This window comes from Primulina tabacum, chromosome 14, assembly GCF_025594145.1.
Source record: "Primulina tabacum isolate GXHZ01 chromosome 14, ASM2559414v2, whole genome shotgun sequence".
Classification (NCBI taxonomy): domain Eukaryota; kingdom Viridiplantae; phylum Streptophyta; class Magnoliopsida; order Lamiales; family Gesneriaceae; genus Primulina; species Primulina tabacum.
The window spans coordinates 17,686,710-17,702,072 of record NC_134563.1 but is presented as its reverse complement, the minus strand read 5'-3'; the positions used below and the strand labels follow the sequence as shown (position 1 = coordinate 17,702,072).

The following is a 15,363-nucleotide window of genomic DNA, read 5'->3' as shown; positions in this document are numbered from 1 at the left end:
ACCCATCTACATGTAACCACAGAACTGGGCGGCGGGGACATCAGTGATACTCTCCTCCATCAACTGAGCCTTGGTCTTACGTATTAACATATCATCGTATAATCGTATTAGTCACAATTACTTCACATCCTTCAACATTTCATATTTTCATCACTTAATAAAATCATGCATATACATATTATTTTTCTTTTTAAACCAAGCATATAACATGTCTTTTAACTTTAACGTTTCATCATATAATTCCATAAACATATTAGCACATATTACAACACTCAGGGCACTGCCATGATGTCTAACATTTTTTGGTGTAAAATGACTATTTTACCCAAAGAAGAATAACTTTTCGTATTCATCCTTAGACCTCGAAACGACATCCCAAATCATTCCAAACTTAACACATAACCTTAAAACACTCCCATAAATATTCCTTAGACGTAAAATTATGCCCCTCAACTAATTTGCTGAATCGTTTTTAAACTTAGACTTATATCCCGGTTTTAACTCGTATTGACTCGAAACTCTACCAAACTCTATAAAACTTGAACCAAAGCTTCCTAACCCATAATAAAACATATTGAACCCAATTCAAGCCCACTAATCCCCTTGAACACGTCCTTACTAGCTACTGAATTTCTGGACAAGAATCCTAGTCCTAGTTTGGTTCGAACTCTTCCTAGTTTAACTTGCCATGCATCCCTTCGCCTCTACCAGCCCCTTGTTGACCACACTAGGACCCTATTGGACCCCTATGGACTCTACTGGACCGAGCTTGAGAAGCCTAAACCCACGTCCCCTCAATCTCGTCCAAACGCATGAACCCATGAAGGGACCCGGGCTCTAACTCAATTCCTTTTTGGGATTAATTGGATCTTTGCTAGAAAATGTGGGTCATAAAAAAATTTCTTTTAAACATTATAAACTAATGTATATAAATCATACACCATACACAATGTTGTCATATTATTGAACTCCAAATAACATTCACATGTTCAACTACAAGTATTCTACTAGTGTTTAGGATCTAATACATGTCTAGTATTACATCACTAGTCCTTCTTCTTGGCCCGAAATCTCCACGCTATCTCGATCTCTCATCTCTGTCGTGACCCAGATCATGTCCCACCTGTCGTTATGCACACATACAGACACAACAACAGCCGGAAACTCCGGTGAGAACAAATCCCAGTATAAAACATGGTATACATGCATATACACAATATAAATCATGAAACATACCATTATGAATAAAATCAATAGTAATAGGTTCCATAATCTATGAAACCAAATCAATATAAGCATGCAACTGAAATCAATTCAGATCTTGGACTCAACTCGTATCTAACTCTAGGGATCCAGGTGTGAATAAGACGTCACAGTCTACCACCTACCCTCCCAATCGGGGTGACGGTACGTCTTATTCTTAGACTTCGGTCATGTCTATATCGAATGTCTACAATCAAAGTAAATCAGCTCCTATGCGCCGATAACACCGAACATCTAGAAATTTGGGAAATCTGCCAATGACTCTCCTATCCTAAATGCTTGAACATAAATCTATAAACAGGGCATAAACATAACAAGATATAAACAAAAATCTAGTATGTGATTTTGGGAAACTCAAATCAAATCTAATTCGAGTTGTATCTTCCCGAATTCACATGAATTATACTTTTCGTTGCACAGTCTTTGTCGTAGTCGAAGTCTCGATGTCGAATATGTCAATATCAACTCTGAAATGATACATTCAAGATGCATTCTATCAATCTCTAACTCAATTCAACACATATACGAATCAATAATCAATCTCTAGTACACAACAATATACATAGGAACCAATATTTCATTTCAATTCATTTCGACGGCATAACGGCGGATTCTCGATATACCGATAACTAAAATATCAATACATATCAACGAGTCATAATCCTCAGCTCATAACGACAATAATATACTCAATAGCATCTCAAAATCTGCAGAAACTCAGAATATATCTATGCTGGAAATTGAGAACAATCATATACGATATTATTTCTTCGATCCGTTTTTAATTATATAATCCTCCTAATATCAAGAACACATAATATAACTCAAATCATGATTTTCCCAACACACAAGTATCACCCAAGCAGAGCCTAATCAACTTACATCCTCTTGAAGCTTGTGATAAGGAAATCAAGAATCTTAGCTCGGATTGAAAATCGGGTAACCGGTTTGTACACAATCAGGATTCCAGGCTATGAAGAAGCTTTGAAGAATTGTGTTATGGAGAAACTCTTGGTCCTTGACTGATGGAATTGCTAAAGAGAAACTTACACATATACTTAGTAAGACATGTGTCAACATAAAAATCAAAGGTGGATTTCTCGCACAGAGCACTGCGGGTGCGCTCCTTCTTGACCGCGGGTGCGGTCAGCTCACGGCATCCCCTTCAAATTTTTCAAAATCGACGACCGCGGGTGCGGTCCTGTTTTCATCGCGGGTGCGTTCACCCTACTGTAAATCTTCCACATTTCAGGAGCCACAACCGCGGGTGCGGTAGAATACTAAGCGCGGGTGCGGTCTCTCTTTATCAATGTATTCAAGTTTTGCACGTCGTTTCTCCCCGTCTGTTCTTCCATCGCCTTTAGTCATAATACATAACAATTCAAACGTATCAAACAAAAATCTCGGGCATTACATTTCTCCCCCTCTTAGATATGAGTTCGTCCTCGAACTCGCAGATAATCCATACAAAGTATATAACAGAAACAATATCATCAAAACTGAATAAATACTCACATCATGAAAATAGCTCGGGATATCTCTGTCTCATCTCTGATTCTGTTTCCCAAGTCGCTTCTTCAGTGCCATGACGACTCCACTGGACTTTCACTAGCGGAATAATCTTCGTTCAGAGCTGTTTTTCTTTTCGATCCAAAATCTGTAATGGTTGCTCAAAATAACTCAATGTATCGTCAAGCTCGGCCTCATCAGGCTGAATGACATGAGAAGCATCAGGCATGTATCTACGCAGCATCGATACATGAAAAACGTCATGTATCCCATATAAAGAAGGAGGAAGAGCAAGTCGATATGCTCGATCGCAAATCTTCTCAAGAATCTCGTACGGACCGATGTATCTAGGAGATAACTTCCTGCGTTTGCCAAATTAGACAACGCCTCTGAACGGAGAAATCTTCAAGAATACTTTGTCTCCCTGTTCAAATACTAACGGTCTACATCTGATGTTCGCATACTTGGCTTGTCTATCCTGCGCCGTCTTCATTCTCTTCTGAATGATCTTCACCTTCTCAGTCATTTCACGAATCATATCAAGTCCAAGTTCTGGTACCTCAGATACATCATCCCAATACAGAGGAGATCTGCACTTCTTGCCATATAACGCCTCAAACAGTGCCATCTCGATACTCGTATGATAGCTGTTGTTGTACGAGAATTCACAAAGTGGTAGTGAATCTTCCCAACTAGTACCAAAATCTAGCACTACAGCTCTCAACATATCCTCTAATGTTTGGATAGTCCGCTCTGACTGTCCATCTGTCTGGGGATGATAAGCAGTGCTTAGGTGCAATGTCGTACCTAAAGCCTGCTGCAGACTGTGCCAGAAATGAGAAGTGAATCGTGGATCACGATCTGATACGATCGACTTCGGCACACCATGCAGTCTGACTACCTCTCTGATATATATCTCGGCCGTCTGATCATGTCGGTACGTCATTCTGTACGGAATAAAGCATACAGATTTGGTCAATCTGTCAATAATGACCCAAATCGCATCACAGCCCCGGGATGATCGTGGTAACTTCGTAACGAAATCCATGGAAATGTGATCCCATTTCCATTCAGGAATAGATAAACTCTGAAGTAAACCTCCGGGCTTCTTTCTCTCGGCCTTCACCTGTTGGTAATTCAAGCACTTAGACACAAACTCTACAATATCTGACTTCATATGTTTCCACCAAAATTGTGTCTTCAAATCGTTGTACATCTTCCTGCCACCAGGATGAATACTGAACCGACTACAGTGCGCTTCTGACAATATCTGTTGTTTCAAATCTGAAACATCTGGCACTACAAGACGGTTATTCACATACAAAACATGATCATGTACCTGATATTCTGACTAATGTCCTGATCTGACCATCTGAATCGACTTCTGAATATTCGGATCAGTTCTTTGTGCTGCTTTAATTCTCAAAATCAAATCTGGCTCAACTTGAATCATAGCAAGTCGTAGTGGTCTACTATCTGTATCAAACACTAATACAGACAAACAGCAATATTCAATCATATTCGAAACACCTATCGTCGATAAGATAGGGAACATACCTTTCGACTCAAGGCATCCGCTGCTGCATTCGAATTTCCTGGATAGTATTTGTAACGCCCCGGAAATTTAAAGGGCCATGCGAACCACATGCATATAAATTATTAAATTCTTTGTATTTTACTTAAATGTTTTAATTGCATGAATTAATTATATTGTGCACAATTGCATGTTAAAAATATATTTTCTACATTGTTGCGTTAAAATATATTTTTAAAGGTTATTCGAGTTGCGATCGAAGAACGGAGACCGAGGGTTGAAAAATAAAAAATATTTTTATTAAATAGTTGTTTTTAATTATTTAAAATAAGGGTGTTGCTTTTTCTTATTTTTGAAAATAAGGGGTTTTTAGGTGATTTTATACGCCGGGACTAACTTTTATCGGTGTAGGATTTTCAACCAATATACGAGCTTCTAAACAGTCCTGCCATTTAATTCATTAACTATTTTTATGAAAACAATTTTATAATTTTATTTAAATCCTAATTAGCACTAGTGGGCTTAATTAGGAGCTTAATAGGCCTTAAGTCTATTTAATAAATTATTTAGCATATAAAACACACTAAAACCCTAAGCTTGGACTCTAGAACTCACGCCACCCTAATTTGTGAAAAGCAAAACTCCTACCTCGGCACAGCTAACCCTCGGCCGTGGGAAGCAGCAGTTCTTCTTCGAAAGTTTTAAGGGAAGCTAGCCTCGGTTCTCTCCGTTCTTCGTCGCCATCGGTATTTCGTGCATATATAACGCAAAGGCACGCCTAAATCTTCCTTTACTCATCCATCATGTCATATTATTGTTTAAATATTGGATGCGTGAAGATCACAAAGAAACTTTCTGAAATTTTCGGATTTATGCACTGACATGTAGTTAATTCATGATTTTTGGATCTAATAAATTGTTCTTGCATGCAAGGAGCTGCCATGATGTTAGGACATGATCAAGAGAGGTTTTTACAGGAACTGAAAGAGTCCTAAACACACTCAAAACGCTACACCACAAGCTGTACACGGAAACTCGATTTGTTGTCATGAACTTTAAGGGTTTCGGGTTCCACGTTTTAAAAGGAGGGCTGGCCTGGGCTGGGGTTCATGGCTAGCCTAGGGTCAGGTGGTGTCAGGGGGAGAGTCCTAGCCATGCTAGGGCTCGGTCTGGAACGGCAGAGAGGAGTCCTTGCAAGCAAGGACTCCCACCCGAGAAGGTGCACGATTCTGTGCAGGTTTCGTGAGCCTAGTCAGGGATGGGGGCTCGGTCCAGGGCTCAGGGGCTGGGCTAGGATGAGTCTTTAGAGTCTTAGGAAGGTATGAGGGTGAGTGGTTCGGGGCCTGGTCTCATCGGCTAGGTCCTGAAAGCAAAAGGAAGAGTCCTACCACCCTTAGAACTCTCGGCCAGCATAGGGTCAAATAGGGGGTTCTCGTTTTTATGGTTTGGGTCAGTGTCTTAGTGAAATTAGGGTCCAAGAGGTTAATTTAGGAGGTTTGGGAAGTTTTGGACCAACATGGTTCGGGGGTAACTCGTGAAAATCGAAAGTTGGCTCGGGGTCGAAGTTTAGGTGTCAAATGAGTTTTTTTTAATAAAGAAAAATTGAAAAATGGTTCTCGGGGGTCGAGTCGTGGTTCATAAAAGCTAAAATATTATAAAAGGACTAAATTTTGAATTTAGGAATTTTATATTAAAGTTTAGGATTTTTCGGGATTAAAACACTGTCAAAACAGTTAATTAAAGATAAATGAAAAAGTATATTATTTAAGATAAATAAAATTACGAAAATATTCATGTAAGCTTAAATAATTATTTGGGACATGTTAGAGTCAAGAAATCAAGAAAAAAGTCAGAAACGTAAAATGTCATGATTAGGGGTAAAACGGTCTTTTTGCACCGGGAAAATAGTAAAGGTCATGGCAGTGCCCTAAATGCTGTTTTCATGATAATATGATTATTTTTAAATGTTTATGAAATGTTCATGATTTATTTATGATTTATTTTAAATGTCCATGAAATTTATGATTGAAAGTTGACATTTAAAATACATGGTGCATGCTTGGTTTCAAAAGAAAATATATTTATGCACGATTTTATAAAGTGATGAAAGCATGGAATAATTGATGAAAGTGAAGTAATTGTGACTATGAGGATATGAGGATACGATTGAGGATAGGCCAAGGCTCAGTGGACGATCTTGTGTCGCTGATGTCCCCGCCGCCCAGTACTGTGGTTTCATGTAGATAGTACCATCGACTTTTGAGGATTGAGGAAAGTCACAATTAACGATCTGAATTCAATAAAGGAAAAGATAAGGTTTACGATTATGAAAAAGATTATGTCATGTTATGATTGATGAAAAGATAAAGGTGAGGTTCATGTTATGCATATCACGAAAAGGTTATTTTACGTAAAAGCATTTTCACTGTTGCATGTGTTTTATTATGTATTATTTGTTACAAAGATTTGGTGTATTGAGTCTTTAGACTCACTAGGTGTGATGGATGCAGGTGAGGTTGAGGGAGGCCATGACGGGTGATTGACTGGACTGAAGGTGCACGCAATCCGATGACCAGCGTTTCTACTGTTTCCGCATTTACGATTTTAGGATTCATGATTGCGTTAAAGATTTTAATATTTTTTTTATGCTTTGAGAGGTTTTTGAGAGGTTTAGTATGGGCGGCACATTCCAAATTTATTGCTTTTTAGGTTTGGTAAAACATGCGATGATTTTATTTTTATGACTATTGCACTTGATTTTAAAATGCTAGCTAGTGGATGTTCTAGATCATGGGCAAAATATTTTATTAAAATATTTTCATGTGTTGGCCGAATTTTAAAAACAAAAAAAATTCTAGTACATTTTAAACAAAAGAACACGAGACGTTTCAGTATTCGATCTCGCACTCAAAATCCTTCAGCAAATCGAGCCATCTACGTTGTCTCATGTTCAACTCTGACTGAGAAAATAGATACTTCAGGCTTTTGTGATCACAGTAGATTTCAAATTTCTCGCCATAAAGATAGTGACGCCAGATCTTCAATGCAAAGACAATGGTCGCCAATTCAAGATCATGGATTGGGTAGCGAGTCTCGTGTGGCTTCAACTGTCTTGAGGCATATGCGATCACATATCCTCGCTGCATCAAAACACATCCTAGCCCCCTGTGAGATGCATCACAATATACGATGAAATCACCAGTACCTGAAGGTATCGTCAACACTGGAGCACTAGTCAGTCGTTTCTTCAACTCCAAGAACCTAGACTCACAAGCTTCAGACCACACAAATAGCGCATTCTTCTGTGTCAACTGGGTAATCGGTTTCGCGATACTGGAGAAATCTCTGATAAATCGTCGGTAGTGTCCTGCTAGACCCATGAAACTGCGTATCTCTGGTACAGAAGTCGGTCTAGGCCAACTGATCACAGCTTCAACTTTACTCGGATCCACAGAAATACCGTCTCCAGATAGGATATGACCCAAAAAGACAACCTGTCTCAACCAAAACTCACACTTTGACAGTTTAGCATACAATTTCTCTGTTCTCAATGTCTGCAACTCAATTCTTAAATTTTCGGCATGATCAGTCTCACTTCTCGAGTAAACCAAAATATCATCAATAAAAACAATAACAAACTCATCTAGATACTTCTGAAAGATACGGTTCATCAAACTCATAAACACCGCTGGAGCATTCGTTAAACCAAAAGACATGACAATAAATTCGTAATGTCCATACCTGGTTCGAAACGCTGTCTTCGGTATATCAACATCTCGGACTCTCAGCTGGTGATATCCAGATCTCAGATCGATCTTGGAATAGACAGAGGATCCTTGCAACTGATCAAATAAGTCGTCGATACGAGGCAATGGATATTTGTTCTTCACTGTTGCCTTGTTCAGTTGTCGATAATCAATACACAATCTCATCGAACCGTCTTTCTTTCGAACAAATAATACCGGAGCACCCCAAGGAGATACACTCGGTCTGATGTAACCCTTGGCCAATAAATCTTTGAGCTGTTCTTTCAATTCTTTCAATTCAATAGGCGCAATTCTATAGGGAGCTCGAGATATAGGGACTGTACCTGGTACAAGATCAATGCTGAAATCAACCTCTCGGGCTGGAGGTAGCCCTGGAATCTTGTCTAGGAATACATCCGCAAACTCACGTACCACTGGCAGATCTGCCAATGACGGACTAGGTTTCAGTAGATCTACTGAATATATAAGGAACCCCTCTGCTTCTTTCTGCAATAATCTAGTCATCGTCAAAACAGATACTTAGGGAATCCGAGATCTGGAGCCCTTACCGTAGAATTTCCACTCATCAGCCATCTCTGGTCTGAACCTGACAATCTTCTGGAAACAATCTACAGTGGCTCTGTACTTGGTTAACATATCGATACCGACAATACAGTCAAAATCAGCTAACCCAAGCACAATACAATCTAAATCAATCTCGTGACCCTCAAACTGTAGTATACAATGTCTAACTGAAGTCACAGATATAAGACCACTTCCCAACGGAGAAGAAATAGACACTATAGTAGATAATGACTCGACAGGCAATGAATGAAACAATGCAAAATGCTCAGATATGAAAGTATGAGATGCACCCGTGTCTATCAATACATAGGCAGGATAACCGCAAAGAAAACAGTTACCTGCTTAATCACATCATCTGGTGCATCTTGGGCCTGTTCTTCAGTCAGGGCAAATACTCGAGCCTACTGTCTGGGAGGTTGGCTCACAGTCTGGCTACCTCTGGCTCTGGGCTGTGTCTGTGTAGGAGTGGGCTGAAAGGAATGAACAGATGAAGTTTGCCTCTCAGGCTGAGCTACTGAACCAGATGCTCCTACACTCTGAGCTTGCTGTACACCTCTCTGGGAACAAACTCTGCAAAGTGTCCCTGCTGTTTGCAGATGTTGCAGCAACCCATAACACCCTGACACTGCTCGGTGGCATGTCGGCCTCCACAGGAACTGCAATATACCCTTGTATACTCTGTACTCTGGCCAGGACCTCTCTGTCGAGACCCACTGGAGCTCGACAAACTGCTCCCTGATCTCTTAAACTGTTTGCCCTTTTCCTTCAACTGGTCTTTCCTTCCGCTGCTGCTACCACCACTCTCAAATCTGGGAGGGGGTTGAAATAAGGGTTGTGGCGGTCTCGGAGTCGAAGTGACATAGGAAGTGCTTCGTTGCCTAAGCAATCCAGCTTCTGCCCCCTTGGCACGGCTCAACGAATCAGTAAAGTTGTTGGGTCTACCGGTATTTACCAAGGTAAAGATTTCCGGATTCAGGCCATTGATAAACTGATCCGCAACAGCCTCTTCATTCTCGGCAACGTGAGGAGCAAATCTGAGTAATGACGAGAATTTGGCAACATACTCCTCGATGTTCAGCTGTCCCTGTCTCAAATTGGCAAATTCAGCACCTTTGTCCTTTCGCTAGGAGACGGGAAAGAATCGCTGATAGAACTCAGTCTTAAACACCTTCCAAGTAATCTGCATGCCACGATGCTCCAATGCTCTCTTCGTGGTAAGCCACCAATTCTTTGCAACTTCTTGCAGTTTATGTCCAATCAATTTCACTCGTCGATCATCGGTGTACTCAAGGGAATCAAATAACATCTCGATGTCATCGAGCCAACTTTCACAATCGATAGCATTCTCTGTACCTTTCACTGTCGGCGGTCTAAATGACTGAAACCTCTTAAGTAAAGTCTCCATCGGTGTAGCGGTCACGTCCATCGGATCATTGGATGTACTGCCCTGTTCTGGTGCTCGACCTGCTACTGCTTGGGGTACTCGTCGAGGAGGCATATCTGATTATCAAACAGATTAGTACACAACCTATATAATCTGTCTCAGCCCTCTTCTGATCATATACCTCTGATCCAGAATCGGTTTTAATTCAGTCTTTGCGAATACATGCTGTAAATCAACTCAGATAACGAGACAACATGTAATAGGGAAAGCAATAAATCATGCTAGCACCACAAAAGCAAGGAAGAAAATTCAATCTACCCCGCTCATTCTACTCTATCTCAGTCTAAAGAATCTATGGCTTTGATACCACCTGTTGTGGGGACCCGGGCTCTAACTCAATTCCTTTTTGGGATTAATTGGATCTTTGCTAGAAAATGTGGGTCATAAAAAAATTTCTTTTAAACATTATAAACTAATGTATATAAATCATACACCATACACAATGTTGTCATATTATTGAACTCCAAATAACATTCACATGTTCAACTACAAGTATTCTACTAGTGTTTAGGATCTAATACATGTCTAGTATTACATCACTAGTCCTTCTTCTTGGCCCGAAATCTCCACGCTATCTCGATCTCTCATCTCTGTCATGACCCAGATCATGTCCCACCTGTCGTTATGCACACATACAGACACAACAACAGCCGGAAACTTCGGTGAGAACAAATCCCAGTATAAAACATGGTATACATGCATATACACAATATAAATCATGAAACATACCATTATGAATAAAATCAATAGTAATAGGTTCCATAATCTATGAAACCAAATCAATATAAGCATGCAACTGAAATCAATTCAGATCTTGGACTCAACTCGTATCTAACTCTAGGGATCCCGGTGTGAATAATACGTCACAGTCTGCCACCTACCCTCCCAATCGGGGTGACGATACGTCTTATTCCTAGACTTCGGTCCTGTCTGTATCGAATGTCTACAATCGGAGTAAATCTGCTCCTATGCGCCGATAACACCGAACATCTAGAAATTTGGCAAATCTGCCAATGACTCTCCTATCCTAAATGCTTGAATATAAATCTATAAACAAGGCATAAACATAACAAGATAGATACAACAATCTAGTATGTGATTTTGGGAAACTCAAATCAAATCTAATTCGAGTTGTATCTTCCCGAATTCACATGAATTATACCTTTCGTTGCACAGTCTTTGTCGTAGTCGAAGTCTTGATGTCGAATCTGTCAATATCAACTCTGAAATGATACATTCAAGATGCATTCTATCAATCTCTAACTCAATTCAACACATATACGAATCAATAATCAATCTCTAGTACACAACAATATACATAGGAACCAATATTTCATTTCAATTCATTTCGACGGCATAACGGCGGATTCTTGATATACCGATAACTCAAATATCAATACATATCAACGAGTAATAATCCTCAGCTCATAACCAACATAATATACTCAATAGCATCTCAAAATCTGCAGAAACTCAGAATATATCTATGCTGGAAATTGAGAACAATCATATACGATATTATTTCTTCGATCCGTTTTCAATTATATAATCCTCCTAATATCAAGAACACATAATATAACTCAAATCATGATTTTCCCAACACACAAGTATCACCCAAGCAGAGCCTAATCAACTTACATCCTCTTGAAGCTTGTGATAAGGAAATCAAGAATCTTAGCTCGGATTGAAAATCAGGTAACCGGTTTGTGCACAATTAGGATTCCAAGCTATGAAGAAGCTTTGAAGAATTGTGTTATGGAGAAACTCTCGGTCCTTGACTGATGGAAGTGTTAAAGAGAAGCTTACACATATACTTAGTAAGACATGTGTCAACATAAGAATCAAAGGTGGATTTCTCGCACAGAGCACCGCGGGTGCGCTCCTTCTTGACCGCGGGTACGGTCAGCTCACGGCATCCCCTTCCAATTTTTCAAAATCGACGACCGCGGGTGCGGTCCTATTTTCACCGCGGGTGCGTTCACCCTACTGTAAATCTTCCACATTTCAGGAGCCACAACTGCGGGTGCGGTAGAATACTAAGCGCGGGTGTGGACTCTCTTTATCAATGTATTCAAGTTTTGCACGTCGTTTCTCCCCGTCTGTTCTTCCATCGCCTTTAGTCATAATACATAACATTTCAAACGTATCAAACAAAAATCTTGGGCATTACAACCCGTTTCCCCCAAACCTGTCCAAGCGTATGCACATCGACCTTGCTCTTAGAGCCACCCTTGTGGAGCCATATTAGGACCCTTATACAGCCCTCTTAGGTCTTCTAGTCATGCTCTAACAGTAGCTAGAAACTGTAACCAACTAGGACTCCTTGCGTAGACTCCTTAGCCACTATGACTCTTATTTTCTTTCATCCTTGCACCCCTACTGTCCAGCCCCTTTAACATGCATCTATGAACCCTTAAACATATGTAAAAGCATCCCTTCAAGTTCTCCTACCATGGCAGCCCCTTTGTGCATCATTAGGACGAGTTTTAAAAGATGAAAAAACTAGTTTTGTGCATGTATAGCCATAAAACGAAAATATTAAAGGTGTATCATGTTTTTCATGCAATCATGTATCAAACACTGTTTTTCATGCAATCATGTATCAAATACATAATATGGTGTGAAAGATGAGAAAAAAGATATTAAGGCGTGCCTTTGCATATATAACGCACGAAACTACGTTGACGATTGAAGATCGATGACGAGGAGGACCTTGGCTTGAAAACTATGAAGAACTCGAAACTTTTCTCCCAATTCCTTGTGTGTGTCATGTGTTGTATTGCAAGAGCGAGTTTTGTGTGTGTAGGGGTGTGGGGCGTGAGTTATGAGAGGTGTGCGGAAGGGTTGTGTACTAAATATTTAATTAACACACTAACAATAGCCTTGGCCCATTAACAAAGTTAATTAGGCCCATTAAGCCCCTTAGTCCAATTAAAAATTATTTTATTTAATAACGTTTGTGAATTTATTAGTCGGGTTGCCAATACGTTCGTATTTTTGTTGAAAATCCAACACCGATAAAATTTACATCCCGGCGTATAAAATCACCTCAAAAATCCTTATTTTCAAAAACAAAAAACAATATCACCCTCAATTTAAATAATTAAAACAATTAACCAATAAAAACATTTCTATTTTTTAGCTCTCGGTCTCCGTTCCTCGATCTTAACTCGAATAACCCTTATAAATACATTTTTATGCATCAACGCTCATTATTCTGGGATAACTCGCGGAACCATTGCTGCTAATAATTTCGAGCTAAAGCCCGCACTCTTCAACATGGTTCAACAGAACCAGTTTGGAGGAGCAGCCACTGCAGATCCCCATCTTCACCTCAGAACTTTTGTGGAGATCACGGACACGGTAAAAATTAACGGTGTTTCTGACAAAATTATTCGATTGCATCTGTTTCCGTTTTCTCTCAGTGATCAAGCAAGAAGTTGGCTCCAATCTCTACCTCTAGGAAGTATTACTACATGGGCAGATTTGGTTACGAAGTTTCTGTCAAAGTATTTTCCTCCTGCCAAATCTGCTCAGCTGAAAATAGAGATCACCAATTTCAGGCAGAGGGAACTCGAGGTGTTATATGAAGCTTGGGAGCGATACAAAGAATTACTCAGAAAGTGTCCGGATCATGGATATGCAGATTGGGTGCAGATTGAGTTATTTTACAATGGTTTAGATGGGCCAACTAGAGGGAATATGGATGCAGCCGCTGGAGGTACTATTTTCTCCAAAACACCGGATGAGGCTTATGAATTGCTTGAACAGATGAACATTAACAGTAACCAGTGGCCAAGTGAGAGATCTGGATCAAGGAAACCTGCTGGAGTGTATGCCATAGACCCGATCACATCACTTACTGCATAGGTCTCGGCATTGACCACACATATTGCAGCGATGAACAAGGCAGGCCAATCTACATCTGATGTAGCATTGGTAACTGCCGAAGAAGATCCTGTTGTGGAGGAAGCTCAGAACATCAACAACAATCGTGGCTATGGAGGATATCGAGGTAACCCTCCCCCTAATACTTATCATCCAGGTTTAAGGAATCACGAGAATTTCTCTTATGCGAACAACAAGAACGTGATGAATCCTCCATCGGGATTCAATACACAGAAGAAAAAAGAAAAACCGTCTTTTGAGGATCTAGTTGGGACGTTTGTGGCTGAGTTTGGGAAAAGAATGGCGAGAACTGAGTCTCGTCTTTATAGCATGGAGACACACATGGGAAATATGGGTGCCACAATGAAATCTTTGGAAACAAAGATTGGGCAACAAGCCAATGCTTTGAAAGATCAGAATAAAGGAGAGTTCCCAAGCAATACGGAGGTAAATCCTAGGGAGCAATGCAAAGCTGTCACACTGAGGAGTGGCAAGGAAATTGGAGTCACAGACCCTACTGAAGAGAATGTAGAGATTCTTGTCGAAGAAGATGATGACAAGGGTGTAAGTGTTGGGAAAGAGAAAGTAGAGGAACCCAAGAAAGTGCATGAACAGCAGCCTTTACCAAAGGTAAATGTTCCATATCCACAGAGGTTCAAGAAGAAAGGGTTCGATGATCAGTTTGCAAAGTTCCTGGATATATTCAAGAAAATACACATTAACATCCCATTTGCCGATGTATTGGAACAAATGCCCAATTACGCTAAGTTCATCAAGGATGTGATGTCCGAGAATTGGAAACTTCAAGAATTTGAGACCGTGAAGCTAACCGAAGAGTGCAGTGCCATATTCTAAAGAAAGCTACCACAAAAACTCAAAGATCCAGGGAGTTTTACTATTCCTTGTGTTATTTGTGGTTCTAGAGTAAATAGAGCTTTATATGATTTAGGTGCCAGTATTAATTTAATGTTTTTTTCTATTTACAGGACCTTGGAGCTTGGCAAGGTGAAGCCTAGCACTATTACTTTGCAGCTAGCGGACAGATCACTTACATATCCACGAGGGATAGTAGAGGATGTGCTGGTAAAGGTAGACAAATTCATATTTCCTGCTGATTTTGTTATTCTAGATATGGAAGAGGACCAGGAGACTCCGCTTATCTTTGGAAGGCTGTTCTTGGCCATCGGAAAAGCCTTGATTGATGTGCACAAAGGCGAGCTCACACTGAGAGTAGGTGGAGATGAAGTGGTGTTCAACATCTACAACACCATCAGATGACCAAATGAGATAAGTACTTGTAATAGTATTGATATCATTGATTCATGTGTATCTCATGTTAGTGCAGGTAGGATGACGAAAGACTCCTTGGAGAGATGCTTATTGCAATCAGCTTC

General features: G+C 40.1%; 1 protein-coding gene and 1 non-coding gene across 2 annotated transcripts; one reads left to right on the top strand and one right to left on the bottom strand.

The window, feature by feature from the left end:
- Positions 1 to 13,615: 13,615 nt before the first annotated feature.
- LOC142525725 (small nucleolar RNA R71) lies at positions 13,616 to 13,722 on the bottom strand. The gene has a single exon (XR_012815175.1). It is a non-coding gene; the product is annotated as a small nucleolar RNA R71 (small nucleolar RNA).
- Positions 13,723 to 13,981: 259 nt separating this feature from the next.
- On the top strand, positions 13,982 to 15,247 carry LOC142523818 (uncharacterized). Its single transcript, XM_075627549.1, has 2 exons — positions 13,982 to 14,805; positions 14,956 to 15,247. The coding sequence occupies exons 1-2, from the start codon at positions 13,982 to 13,984 to the stop codon at positions 15,245 to 15,247; spliced, it is 1,116 nt and encodes a 371-aa protein (XP_075483664.1).
- Positions 15,248 to 15,363: the final 116 nt, after the last annotated feature.